Genomic DNA, 13500 nt, shown 5'->3' with positions numbered 1-13500 from the left:
AGGTTCTTCGGCCAAAGCCCCCCCATTCATCGTGGGCCCGTGAGGCTCTTGGCCTTGACCTAAGATGTTAATTGTTTTGTACGTGTAATTTTGACCAAGATCAAGGAGAAGTAAATTTGTATCCACAAAGACCTCTCACTTCCAAGTGAAGAGGAATACAACCAGACTGTAGTACTGAGTGACAATGTAATATAATAATTAAATATTGTTTGATCATCCAAATAATTAAAGAGAGAAAACAACAAAAGAGACCAAAATAAAAAATAAAATAAAACCTCTCTTCATCATCTGTTTCTTTGGCGTGAGTGATTTTTTGCCGACAATTACCATTCCTCTCAGATTGTTAGGAGCCACTTTGCATTAGCGTTTTGCACGCAAAGGGCCTCTGCATCTCTTTCTTTCATTTGAATCAGCTTCTCAATTTAAGTATGAAGTGTTTCTGAATTTTATTGAGGTGATAATTTAAAAACTAAATCAACATTTTACCATTTCTTATATATGATTGCACTAAAAGTATCAGCACACGTCTCAATTAAACTATTTGATGAGAATTGTGAATCTTCCGATTATAGTTCTTGGTACATGGATGATGCCTACAATTTTGTTTGCTTTATTCAGAAAATTTACGAGTATGCTTCAATCTATATATGGACTTTCATTCACGAACATGCACTTGTTACATGATTATTTAATTATTTTTGTTACTTAGAAAGATTATTCGCAATGCGTCGAGAGTATGCTTCCTTGAAATTTCATTCAAACTATACTTTAGTTTCTCGAGAATTTTCGCAATGCGTTGAGAGTGTGCTTCCTTGAAATTTCCTAACTATTAAGTCAAATCTCCTTTCACATGTTTTACATTTTTAGTTGTTAAGTTTTGTCCTTTCATTATTTTTCCACCTCTTTGTTATTTTTTTTTTAAAGCATGGAATTCACATTCCAAAGCTAAGAAGCCAAACAGGTACATGAAAGCCTACCACGAGGCAAACACGATAATAGACCAACCAAGAACAAGGCAGTGAAAGGGGAACAGACACTTCAATCAAGTAAAAGTGTCACCCCAAACACCACCATAGCTAAACTAATGAAGACACGGGAGACCATCATTACACAAGACATGAACTAATGAAGATGGGGGCCTATCGACCCATACAGAATCACACATCTTCGTAAGACCAGCCGACGCAAGAGCATTCGCCGCCATATTGGTTGATCTTGGCACCCAAGACCAGTGACAATTCTGGAAAACCTCACTCAGCCGATGAACCCTTGCCAAGATGGGGTAAGCCTCCCAACTACCATTTTTTAGATAACCACAAAGACAAGAGATCACTTCAAGAGAATTCGATTCGATAACGGCAGAGCTAACACCCAGCTCACACCCATGAAACAGCGTCATAGCCTCAGCCGCTGCAACATTAGAAGTCATAAGAGGATACCTTGCGGTAGCCAAGAAACGACCTCCCTCAGCCCTGATAACCACCCTAGCGAAACCCAACCTCGACACTTTGGACCAGTTAGCATCGACGTTAATTTTTGAAAAGGGAGAAAGAGGAGGACTCCACCGCGAAACCTGATCCTCCTGCGCACCCACCTCAGGCCTACAAACCCCCAAGTCCCTCACTCCATGTAAAAAAGATCCCATAGTATTCGAAAGAGCAAAAAGCACTAATTGAGACCTGATTGAACACGAACTCACACCGGGCTTTCCAAATAAACCAACAGGTGAAGGCAACATAAGACTGAAACCAATTCCGGTCAGTCAATGACCCCAGGTTAGAAGACAAAACTGCCTGCAACCAAAGAACCCACAAATGGATACCAGCACTATCAACTTTATAAGAAAGAACACCGCCAAACCAAATAACATCCACCCATGGACAACGAAGAAACAAATGCTCAACAGTTTCATCATGGCAAAGACAAATATGACAGGTAGAGGAAGGGGTGGACCGCCTTTTGAAAAGAGCACCACGAGTTGGAAGACCATTGTGCAATGATAGCCATAGGAAGTTACAAATTTTAGAAGGCACATCCGATTGCCAGATAATTTTCCAAACTTCCTTTAGGACCGACCGGGCACCAAGCAGGCAATGATCCCTCGAATCTAAGGACCTCGATTGAAACCACCGATATCATGACTTAACTAGATACCGACCATTCCTACTAGTAGCCCAAACTAAACGATCTTTCCTCTGTGGGTCTCCGATAGGCGTAGCATTAATAGCCTCTTGATCCGCTACAAGAATAAAAAGCTGTAGAAAGCCAAAATCCCACTCACGGGAAGAGGGGTCAATTAGGGTGCATTTGGTACGTGGAATGGGACGGAACAGAGTGGGACGGACGCGTTCCGTCCCATGTTTGGTGCGCTAAAATTATGTGGAACGCACGTCCCACGAAACGAAAATGGGTTAGATTTTGGTTCCCCCTCCCCCCCTGGAACGGGTTTTTCCATCCCGTGGGACACAAAATTATATTTTTTTGGACAATAATACCCCTCTTATTTTTCATTAATTACATTGTCTACCTCCCTTTCTCTCCCGTAACCTCCCTCTCTTCTACCCTTATCTCTCCCGTAGCCCTCCTCTTCCTCCACCACAAACCCAGTAACCCAACTGCTAACCCAATACCAGCAAACCCATCTGACGACGACGACGTCACCATAGCAAACCTTCTTCTTCTCCGGCGTCGTTTGGCGTCACGAACATAACCCGCATCTCGTCATCTCAGTCCGTGTGAGCGAGGTGGATCTGATCAGGAACACGACTCAATTCGAAGCTAAGCTCGTCATCTGAGGTGGCTAGCAGGTGGGCGGTGCCCGGGAAGGGGTTGTGGTCCTGGTCGAGGTGGTTGGGGTCGACCTCAGACTCGTTCCAGCAGAAAATCGGGAATGAGTAGTTGAATCGGAGATTGACCAGAGGGAAGGAAATGGAGCCCGACCCAGATTTCCATGTGGGGGCGGAGGAAAGGAACTTGTATCCTATAAAGTTGTCGTGGTGGGAGGAAGGGGACGAGTAGATGCCGAGCCAGTCGAGTCGGGAGGGCGAGTCGATGCCAGACCATTGGATTAGGACGGAGTCGCCCGATTTGGAGAGGGAAGTTGGGGAGAGAGAAAGTGAAACAGTTTGGTGGGTCGGAAGGAAGAAGGTGGATGCTACACGGAGGATGATGACGATGATGCAGGGAGGACGATGATGAAGCTGCAGAAATTGATTGAAATGAATTTTGGGATTTTTCTGTGTTTGATTTGAAGAGAAAGAAATTGTTTGGGGGTCTGATTCATCATTTTTATTCTTCTTGTAATTGTTTGGGGGTCTGATTGGTTGCCGAGAAAACGAAGGAAAACGACGACGCTGCAGAAATTGTACAAACAAGGCTAAGTTAGTCATTTAACACGAAATCCGAACCGTTCCGTCCTATGCATACCAAACATAACACGAACCTCCATTTCGTTCCGTTCCGTCCCGTCCCGTCCCGTCCCGTCTGCGTACCAAACGGTACCTTAGGGAACAAACACACAAATTTATAGTGATTGCAACCTCACCAAGCGGCACGGGGTGGCCCGAAGGTAAAGATGGCAGCCACCTATCCATCCAAACACGCACACCCTCACCCCCCATTATCTATGATAATTAAATATTGTTTGATAATGTAAAATAATATCATAGTTAAATATAATAGTTAAATATTGTTTGATCATCCAAATAATTAAATATTGTTTGAGCTTCCTTAAATTTCATTCAAACTATACTTCAATTTCTTAAGAATTTTCGCAACGCGTTGAGAGTGTGTTTCCCTAAAATTTCGTAACTATTAGTCTTCAAGTTTTGTCCTTTCATTATTTTTCTAGTTCTTTGTTTTGGCTTACATAAATCTGTTTATTTTTATTTATTTAGAGTTGAGATGCTTTCAATGATCAAATAATTAATCTTTTGTTTACTTTAACGTCTTGATAATGTAATTTAATAATTAAATATTGTTTGATCATCCAAATAATTAAAGAGAGAGAACGAAGACCATTGGTGAAAGAGACTCCTCGATGGAAGTATGACGTGTTTCTGAGTTTCAGAGGTGTAGACACCCGCAAGGGTTTTGTCTCCCATCTATACCACGAATTGTGCAAGTGCCAAGGAATTATGACTTTCATGGACGACCGAGAGCTTGCAGGTGGAACAAGTATTCCTCTGGAGCTCCCGAGTGCGATCAAAGAATCACATACTGCAATTGTTGTTCTCTCGCCAAACTATGCTTCTTCCAAATGGTGCTTGACTGAGCTTACAAACATTATTCAGTGCATGGAAGCCATGAACTCAATTCTCCCAGTCTTTTATGGTGTGGATCCCTCTGACGTAGGAAATCAGAGGGGGAGGTTTGCCGAAGCCTTCGCCAAGCATGAAGGAAAGTTGACTAGCACTGAAGACAAAATAAAGGTGACTCAGTGGAAAGCTGCTTTAAAAACAGTGTCGAAAATTTCTGGGTGGGATTTGAAGAATTTTAAGTAAGCAAGCAAGAACAACTTGCCCATGTCTTAATATAGTCATCCATACTTGATTGCTTACTTATGTTCTCTTTTTTGTTACTCTATTTTTCTTCTTTGCAGGTGTGAAAGAGAGCTGATTGATGACATTGTCAAATGTGTGTGGAGGAAGGTGCAAGCTACAATCACTTCGTCAGATTCCTCACAGAAGTTAGTCGGAATTGATTCCGCACTCGAGCAACTAACTATGCTATTAGCTCTTGATGCAAATGATGTTCGCTTTATTGGGATAACTGGGATGGGTGGTTTAGGCAAGACAACCCTTGCTAAGCTAGTTTTTGATAAAATCTTCCATCATTTTGAAGTTCACTGTTTTCTTGCTAATGTTAGAGAGGTTTGTGCAAGAGATCGTACTGTTGTTGGCCTTCAAAAAAAACTTCTTTTCCCAATCTTGAAGAAAAAGATTGAAGAAATTTGGGATGATGAGTGCGGAAGAATGTACAGTATGAAGTGCTTGTGCAATAAAAAGGTTCTTCTCGTACTTGATGATGTGGATGAATTAAACCAACTAGAAGTACTGGCTGGGAATCAAAGTTGGTTTGGTATGGGGAGCAGAATCATCATTACAACAAGAAATGAAGGTCTGCTCGTCCAGCATGGTATAGCAACATCATATAAGGTTGAGAGATTGAATTATGGAGAAGCTCTTGAGCTCTTTAGCTTGAATGCCTTCAAAAAAGACCAACCCGAGGAAGACTTTTTGGAACTCTCTGAGCGTTTCCTAAACCATGCCGGAGGCCTTCCCTTAGTTCTTAAAGTTGTAGGTTCTTTTTTGTATAGGAGAGGGCGAGATGCATGGAATAGTGAGTTGGATAATCTACATAAAATACACAATCAGAATATTTTTTATTCGCTCAAAGTTAGTTATGATGGACTCCGGCTGATGGAGAAAAGAATTTTCCTTGATGTTGCATGTTTCCACAAAGGGAAGTACACAAAGCAAGTAATTCAAGTACTAGACAATTCTTTCGGAATTTCTAGTTGTATTCTAATAGATTTGCTAATTGAGAGATCTCTTCTATACAACGATTACGGAAACAAAATAGGGATGCATGATTTGATACAACAAATGGCATGGACAATTGTTCGTCAAGAGTCTGAAGAGTCTGGTCTACGTAGTCGATTGTGGCTTCCTAATGACATTTTTCATGTATTCATGACCAATACAGTAAGAAATTATGTAAATACCAAGTTCAAAAATGGATATGATTTCTATTAACATAATATTAGCATGTGAAATTGATGTTTCCTACATTCTTGGTTATCAGGGGACACATGCTATTGAAGGCATAGTCTTACAGTTACCCGAATCAAAAGAGGTGCACTGGAATTTGGAAGCCTTCTCTAATATGCGTGAACTGAGGTTTCTGGAATTCAATAATTTGATCATTTCTTCATGCCCCAAATTTCTTCCATGTTCCTTGAGAATTATAAATTGGAGTTTCTATCCTTCCAAGTGTCTTCCGACCAGCTTTCACTTGTGTTTGCTTACTCAACTAAAGATGCGTAAGAGCAAAATTGTTCGGCTTTGGAAGGGAAAATTGGTAATAGTATTGAATAAATGCTATTTAATTTACAGAATAATCATTTATTTATTATTTTGAATAAACTTTAAGATTGTAGAAGCTAAATATACGATCTGAACCATATCAATGTTGTACAGGACTTGCCCAACTTGAAATATATCGATCTTGGCTTCTCCAAAAAATTGATTAATACCCCAGATTTCACTGGTGTTCCAAATCTTGTGGAGTTGGCTCTTGGGCATTGTAAGAATTTAGTTGAGATACACCCGTCTATTACAGTCCTCAAAAGACTTAAACTTTTGAATCTTAATGGCTGTGATAGCATTAAGAGCCTCCCAAGTGAAGTTGAAATGGATTCTCTGGAATCTTTATATCTTAATGGCTGCTTAAATGTGAAAAAGATTCCAGAATTTGGGGAGCAGATGAAGAACTTATCCAAGCTTCACTTAGGTGGGACTGCGATTGAGAAAATGCCTTCATCAATTGAACATTTGGTTGGCCTTAAGGATTTGAATCTATTTAATTGCAAAAATCTCTTGGACCTTCCAAGGGCTATTTGTAATTTGAAGTCTCTTAGACGCCTCTGTATGGGACAATGCTCAAAAATTGACAAACTCCCAGGAGACATGGATCACTTAGAGACGCTTGTATTGGGAGCCACTTTGACAGAGCCGATTGGGGGTATGAAAAATCTCAAACATCTACAATTATACGGATCGTATGCTAAAGAAAGGGACGGGTGGGGCATTCTTCGCATATTAGGACTTGGAAAAAGTGCTCCTGATCCTCCTCCTTGTCGGGGTTTCATGTTTTCTTCTCTAAATCGTTTATGCACTTTGAAGACCATAAATCTAAAAGATTGTAAACTCTGTGATGGGGATATTCCTGATGATATTGGCTGCTTGTCCTTTTTGGAAAGATTGAATCTTGGTGGAAATAATTTCGTGAGTCTACCTGAAAGCATTAGGTGCCTTTCTAAGCTTTGTTATCTTGGTCTGTCAAGCTGCAAAAGCCTTCAAAAATTGCCACCTCTTCCATCTAATGGCAAATTGCATGTAGATGTAAACGATTGTACTTCCTTACGAAGTTTGTCAGATACATCCAAGTTGAGCAGCAGATTCATCAATTTGTATGATTTTAGTTTCACTTGCCGGAATTGCATTGCATTGGTTCAAGATGAAGGCTGGACTAATACAATACTCTCAAGGATTCTAAAATTTGCCACTCAGAACAAGGTACTCTCTCTCTCTCTCTCTCTCTCTCTCTCTCTCTCTCTCTCTCTCTCTCTCTCTCTCTCTCTCTATATATATATATATATATATATATATGATAGTTCTTTGGTTACAGGATTATTACCGAAAGCAACCGGCTGTATTTCCTGGAAGCGAAATTCCCGAGTGGTTTAGTAATCAAAGTATGGGACATTTAGTAAATGTGGAGCTTCCTCCACCATCATGTACCAACTGGCTGGGAATTGCCTTTTGTGTTGTTTTTCAAGTTCCTAAGGAAAACTTGGCCAATCTAGCCGCCCATTTTTATCGTATTGATTTAAAAATTGAGTTTTTATCAAAACCCTTCTACTCTATGATTTGTGGGTCTCTTGTGTCAGAACACATTTGGGTATTTCATTTGCCTCGTGAAATTTGTCATCAGGAACAGTTTTTATTCGGAACTTACTTTAGTTGTATTGGAGGGGTAAACGTAGAAGCAGACTTGAATAAGGTGAAGAAGTGTGGGGCTCGTTTGGTGTACAAGCAAGATTTGGAAGAACTCAACCAAACACTGAAAATCCTGAAACGAACACATGAATATTGTGACGAGGCATCTCCAAGTGGACCTATAAGTGCTAGCTTCAACGACACAGAGCAAATCCACAAAAAACATTGTTACTAGTTACCATCTTATAATAAATGCAGACAACTCACTATCGATTTATCCCATCAGCTTAATGGTTATCGGAATTTGAGCCCCGAGGTTGAAAATGGTATCTGCCAAGTTAGCCCACATGTCGCTGGACTCTGAGACGTCTCCTGGGTCTAGTTCGACAATGTCTAATGAAGCGAAGAAGCTTGGTGCATTTTTTAAACAATTAATTGAGACAGATACTTGTAGAGACAGGGACCATATCTGAATTCTTTAACAGTTGTACTTGGTTAAATATCCAGTGTCTTTTCGGTAGATTTTGTTTCTATGATCAGTAAACTCTCTCATGAGCTTTTTATTTTGCACTAAGAATGGATGAATGAATGAATGAACTAGTGCGATTGTTAATGGTGTTAAAAGACAGGCGATTGTTAATGGTGTTAAAAGACAGATTTTACCCTTGGTTTTCTTGGTGGCAGCAGAGTAAGAGGCTTTTCGCCTTTACGAATCCTAGTAGCTTCCTTCACCATTGGCCTCTTCACATGGTTTGGGTGCACACAAGCAAGTCCAGTCATCAGCATCCTCTCCATCTCTACCATATCAAACTGCCGCATCAACCTAGCAGTTTCCCATTTTCCCACATGCTCCAAACCCAATCAACAACCAACGTTCCATCATCCTCCACTGATTTTCTTCACGTTGCCACCTCTAACACCACCACACCAAAGCTGCAAACACACCTGAATAAACGTACCGGAGCAACATATCCCACTGTTCCAGCTGGTATAGTTGCTTCTCTTGCAATGATGGAACTATGCTCATACATTTCTGCTAGACCAAAATCCCCTAGCGAGTTCCGCCAAGCTCTTACACCCATCCATTATGGCCCTGTAATTTGAAATCTGTAACACCCGGGAGTCGTCTCAAAATTCCACCGCATACGTATTGTAGTTTTCAGCCCTGAAAATTTACAATACCCCGTCAGATTTATGCTATGAGTATCAAGTGATGAACAAACAAACCAAAGCTCAGGTAATGAGAGGCATTCCATGGTCAGCTCAGGGACTGAACTATTTGACTGGGAACGACTGATGTGGTTCTACTATTACATAATTTTCCCTCTTGCGGAACATGTACCACTGGTGACTAAACGTTTTTTCCACCATTAATATCCACTAATAATTACTTTCATTGAAGAAAAAAAAAAGCATAAGGAGGGCCCTGTGTAGATGACATGCTCTGCTGAAAAAGAGAGTGAATTCTCCCATTGCCCTCTACGAGCAGGAAAGATTTTAATATAGGCTTATGACGTGACAATTGCAACATGCAAAAACAAGTTGCATCTTACCTCACGTCGTCCTCCACAATTCCATCTTCAGAGGGTACACCAACTGTAGTTGCTTTGCTCTCGTCAGGTTCATCTGATTTGCCTTAAGAGTAGCAAATATGTCAGCAGTAGCATGCAGACTGCGAGACCAGATGATTCGCAACCGGGGAAAGTGTAGAACAAGCCACGACAGCTTAGATATAAAACTATTTGGTGTGACATCATCACCAATATCACTTGCAGACTGCAACTAAATATCCAACAATATATCCACCTCAGCATTAAGCCAACCAATTAACCAATCTCTAAATATATGATTCAGATTTACCCGAAAGGAGAAACTTTTATCCTGTGAAAATTCAATCAGCAGAATAGGTATTCTATAGTATCGAACCATTGTTTCCTCTTGGTGATAAAGACGCCCTGATGTGAAACTCATAAAAAGATCTTGGATACTCTTTCTCTCCACACATATCAGTGGAGAAAGGATGTAATCCCCAACTTAAAGATCTTGGATACTCTTTCTCTCCACACATATCAGTGGAGAAAGGATGTAATCCCCAACTTCCAAAGTCACAGGCAATATGCGCATGCCTTTTTAGCGGAGAACATTCGGAAGGCTGCTTATGAACTCCCTCATGTCTAGGCTTGGCCATTTAACCGTAACTGCATACTTGTTTTTTTGACATTTAAAAATTAAAAAGGAAATTTGTCATAATTTCTTTTTCTGACAATTAAACGCCGTTATTGATACATTTAACATGCATTTTCCTATTTTCATCTTTTAAGTCCTCATATCATTCCGGAAGTTGAAATAATAATTTATAAACGATATTTTTAGCTATTATTGTGGAGCCAAAAATAATCAAGAAGAATATGGAGGTGACATGTGGATTCTAGGGTAAAAAGGACAAAACTACCCTCGAGGAACACCGGAAATCCTACGTGCGAGCAGTGGACAACCATTCCTCAATCAAGTCAAAATTGCTCTCCAGTGTGAGAGGGTAAACCAATTCCCTGACACCCTCATGGGTTTGCTTTCCAAGGTGGGAAGATAAACTTTACACTCCGAATATCCAGACATGGATGAGTTGGGCTGCCTTAGTATAACTAGGTGCACGATGACTTGCACAGGGATTCCTAGAAGTAGCCACAATGGCCTTTTTCAAGGCTTAGCTAGCTGAAGGATTTTGGGTCTCTTAGCCTAATCCGCGGGGAACCTGGCCCCAGAGATGGAGGGGCACATTACGTAGTACGCCCTACAGACGGCTGCCCTGGAACCCTAAAGCTACTACGGAGTACATTAAGATAGCCTACGATTTCCAAAAGACTGTCTACAACTTGCCTTTCAAGCAGTAAAGCCATGCTAAACTTATACAACCGCACATTCTTGTGAAAGGTTAAACAAGCTAGCGTGCATATACGAACCTTTATTCATTGTCAACATGCTACGTAGTCGATAAGCTTTACCTCTGCCAAGCGCGAAACGACCTACACCAAGTCCTAAAGTGTTGTGATACGCAACCTACGAATTTGGAGAAAGCCAAGGTTAACAGCCTAGTGGTCATGCGAACTTGTCTGCTTTTATAAGTAAGGCATCCGGCTGCCAAACTTATGGCCAACAATTTTGCAAAGTTTTACGCCAACACCTACGACTGCATCGGCTACGCGGGCCTGCCTACTTATAGAAAAGTAGCACGCCTGCCATTGGTCTATGAAGTCTAAAGGTTAGGGCATGAACAAAAGAAGCAAAGATGGAGAAAAGAGAAGAAGCAAGTTTATTAAATTTTCTAGCAAAATTGATAAACAACTAGCAACGACAGAATGAGTTCAAGCAAAGTAAAAAGCAATGAGGGAAACAGAGAAAATCCTAAAGACAACGTAGAAGACTACTCTTCAGCAGCTTGGACACTCCACGATTACTTAGTCGCCACACATTCAGCAACTGCAACATTCTCAGCAACGGCACCATTCGGCACTTCACCCCCAGCTGCTCCAACCTGGGAACCAACATCTCCGACTACTTCACCAATGGAGGCCTCAAAAGTACAAGCAAGTCTTCCGGAGAAATAGAGAAAGTTTCGAAGTCTCTCTCAGCAAACTCGAAGTCGGACGGCTTATCAAAGAGACGATCTACATAACCCAGCTTATAGAAATCAACCTCACTCTGAACAAGCGAAGCCTCTGGCTCAGCCTTCTCACCTTTCGGCTGCCTGATTTCCTTGAGCAGATCAACACGGACGAGTTGCAGCTCATCCACTTATTTCTTCAAACTTTCATTGATCTTTAGTGCACCTTGGAGTTCCCAACACTTAGGGTTCAAGCCTATCAATGACCTTCTTGAAGTGATCACTTGGTTATAAGCAGCAATGAACTCTTCATCCTTTGCAAAAGCAGTGAAATGAAGCTTAGAAACAATATGCTCAAGATCTTGAATTTGAGGTATATGACATCCGATCTCCTTCTACTTAAGTTGTATCATGTCAAGCCTGGTCTTCAAGTCAACGATCTCTTGGCGAGTGGTCTCAAGCTGCAGAGAAGTAGGGGTAGAGATATTATACCCCTTCAAAGTGACGAGCTCAGATTCCAACCTATTGATCTTCTTGGCAGAAGAATAAGCTTCGGCTGCCACAACCTTTACCACCTCTTTGGTAGCCTTGGTATCCTCTTGGTCAAGGAGCATAGACTCGGCTGCTAGAATAGCCATCTTTTTCATCATTACAAGTAGAGCAGTCTTCCTACACTTGGCCATATGCTTCACAAAGGAACTTGGGTAAACAACCTTTCTAACGTCATCGACAAACTTGGCATAAGAGTCCATGTCTTCAACCAGATCTGGTTTCAAAAGCGCACAGATCTCAGCAGCTTCCTCAGAAGCAGTCTTAGTGGATTCCTCATAGCTACCCACGCGAGCAGTTTCTTCTTTCCCAGCAGGCGAATCAATCTCATCAGTAAAAGAGTAGGCCTTGGTGCCACTTTAGCAACAGAGTCCACCTTATCACTCTTCATATTAGCAAGTCTTTTCAAAGGTGAACCAGAGTTAGCTTCCAACGGACGCTTCGACACTGGTTTCGATGCTGGGGCACGACGGAACCTCTACGCTGAGCAATCCTATCAGCAATCGAACTAACCATCTTTGGCATAGCAGGCGTCATTGGTTCAAATCTAGCAGCCCTATCTTTCGTCCCCTAGGAAGAAGTCTTTGGTTTTTTCTCAGCCAACACCTTTTGAGCAGGCGGGGAAGATCTATTTTCCCACCTTCATACGCAGCAGGCTCCACTACAGCGATCGGGCAAGCCAACATTTCCGACTTTGTTCTCTTTATCTCCTCTCTCAGGGGCAGCCCACCTTTCTCTCAGCAAAGAGGACTAAGCAGCCAACGCCGTTCATTGCTACATGCCCAGCATTCCAGCAACCCATAAGGCCTATGACTTTTTCATTTCTCTCAATCACCGGCCTAGCCCGTGTCAAGTTTAAAAGCCTAAAAGGATATAAGTCATACGACTCGCCTAGCACTGTGCCCCAACGCCACAATCCGCGACCCCAGCCGCACAGCTGCCCTTGGCTTTAGCCAAACCGAGCAGCCCAAGTAGTGGTCCCTGCCACAACACCTCATCGGGCCATGCCAAGCCAACTCTTATCCCCTGCCAGCGGACATGCTGCACTACCCTGACGAAGAAAGCAACGAAAGACAGTCCTTTGCACGGGCAAATGTAGAATATTGCTAAAGGAGGGGGAACAAATATCCTCTAGCTTTCTCTCTCTTGTATGGTAGAATAGATTGCTCTCTAAAGTTAATTTAATCATCTACTTAAGGTAGACTTAATTAGACTTTAGAAGTGATTTATTTCCCTTTCCTAGAAGGATCTAATTTCTAATTAAAGAGGGAATCTACAACAAAATAGGAAACAATCTTATGTTTCCTAAAGCAAGAAGATCTTTACACCTACTGCCCTTTCCTACGAGCAGCCTAATAGGTGTGGGGCATTTGTGGAGCAAAAAATAATCAAGAATAATATGGAGGTGACACGTGGATTCTAGGGTAAAAAGGACAAAACCACCCTCGAGGAACACCGAAACTCCTACGCGCGAGCAGTGGACAACCATCCCTTAATCAAGTCAAAAGTGCCCAAAATAGGTATTTATTTAAAATCATCCATCCTCATCAAATATTCTCCACAAGGTAACCCCCAAATCTTTCCTTTCAAATTATATTAATTAGCTAATTAATTGATTTATTATTCAAT

General features: G+C 41.5%; 1 protein-coding gene across 1 annotated transcript; it reads left to right on the top strand.

Moving 5' to 3' along the window:
* Nucleotides 1-4038: 4038 nt before the first annotated feature.
* On the top strand, nucleotides 4039-8278 carry LOC103406107 (TMV resistance protein N-like). The gene is made up of 5 exons (XM_029100965.2): nucleotides 4039-4498; nucleotides 4601-5705; nucleotides 5806-6081; nucleotides 6201-7298; nucleotides 7411-8278. Exons 1-5 carry the CDS (start codon nucleotides 4137-4139, stop codon nucleotides 7954-7956), a joined length of 3387 nt encoding a protein of 1128 aa, XP_028956798.2. The 5' UTR covers nucleotides 4039-4136; the 3' UTR covers nucleotides 7957-8278.
* The last annotated feature ends 5222 nt before the right edge of the window (nucleotides 8279-13500 follow it).

This window comes from Malus domestica, chromosome 04, assembly GCF_042453785.1.
Source record: "Malus domestica chromosome 04, GDT2T_hap1".
Classification (NCBI taxonomy): Eukaryota; Viridiplantae; Streptophyta; class Magnoliopsida; order Rosales; family Rosaceae; genus Malus; species Malus domestica.
Note: the sequence above shows the minus strand (reverse complement) of the source record. Positions and strands in the feature narration are given on the sequence as shown.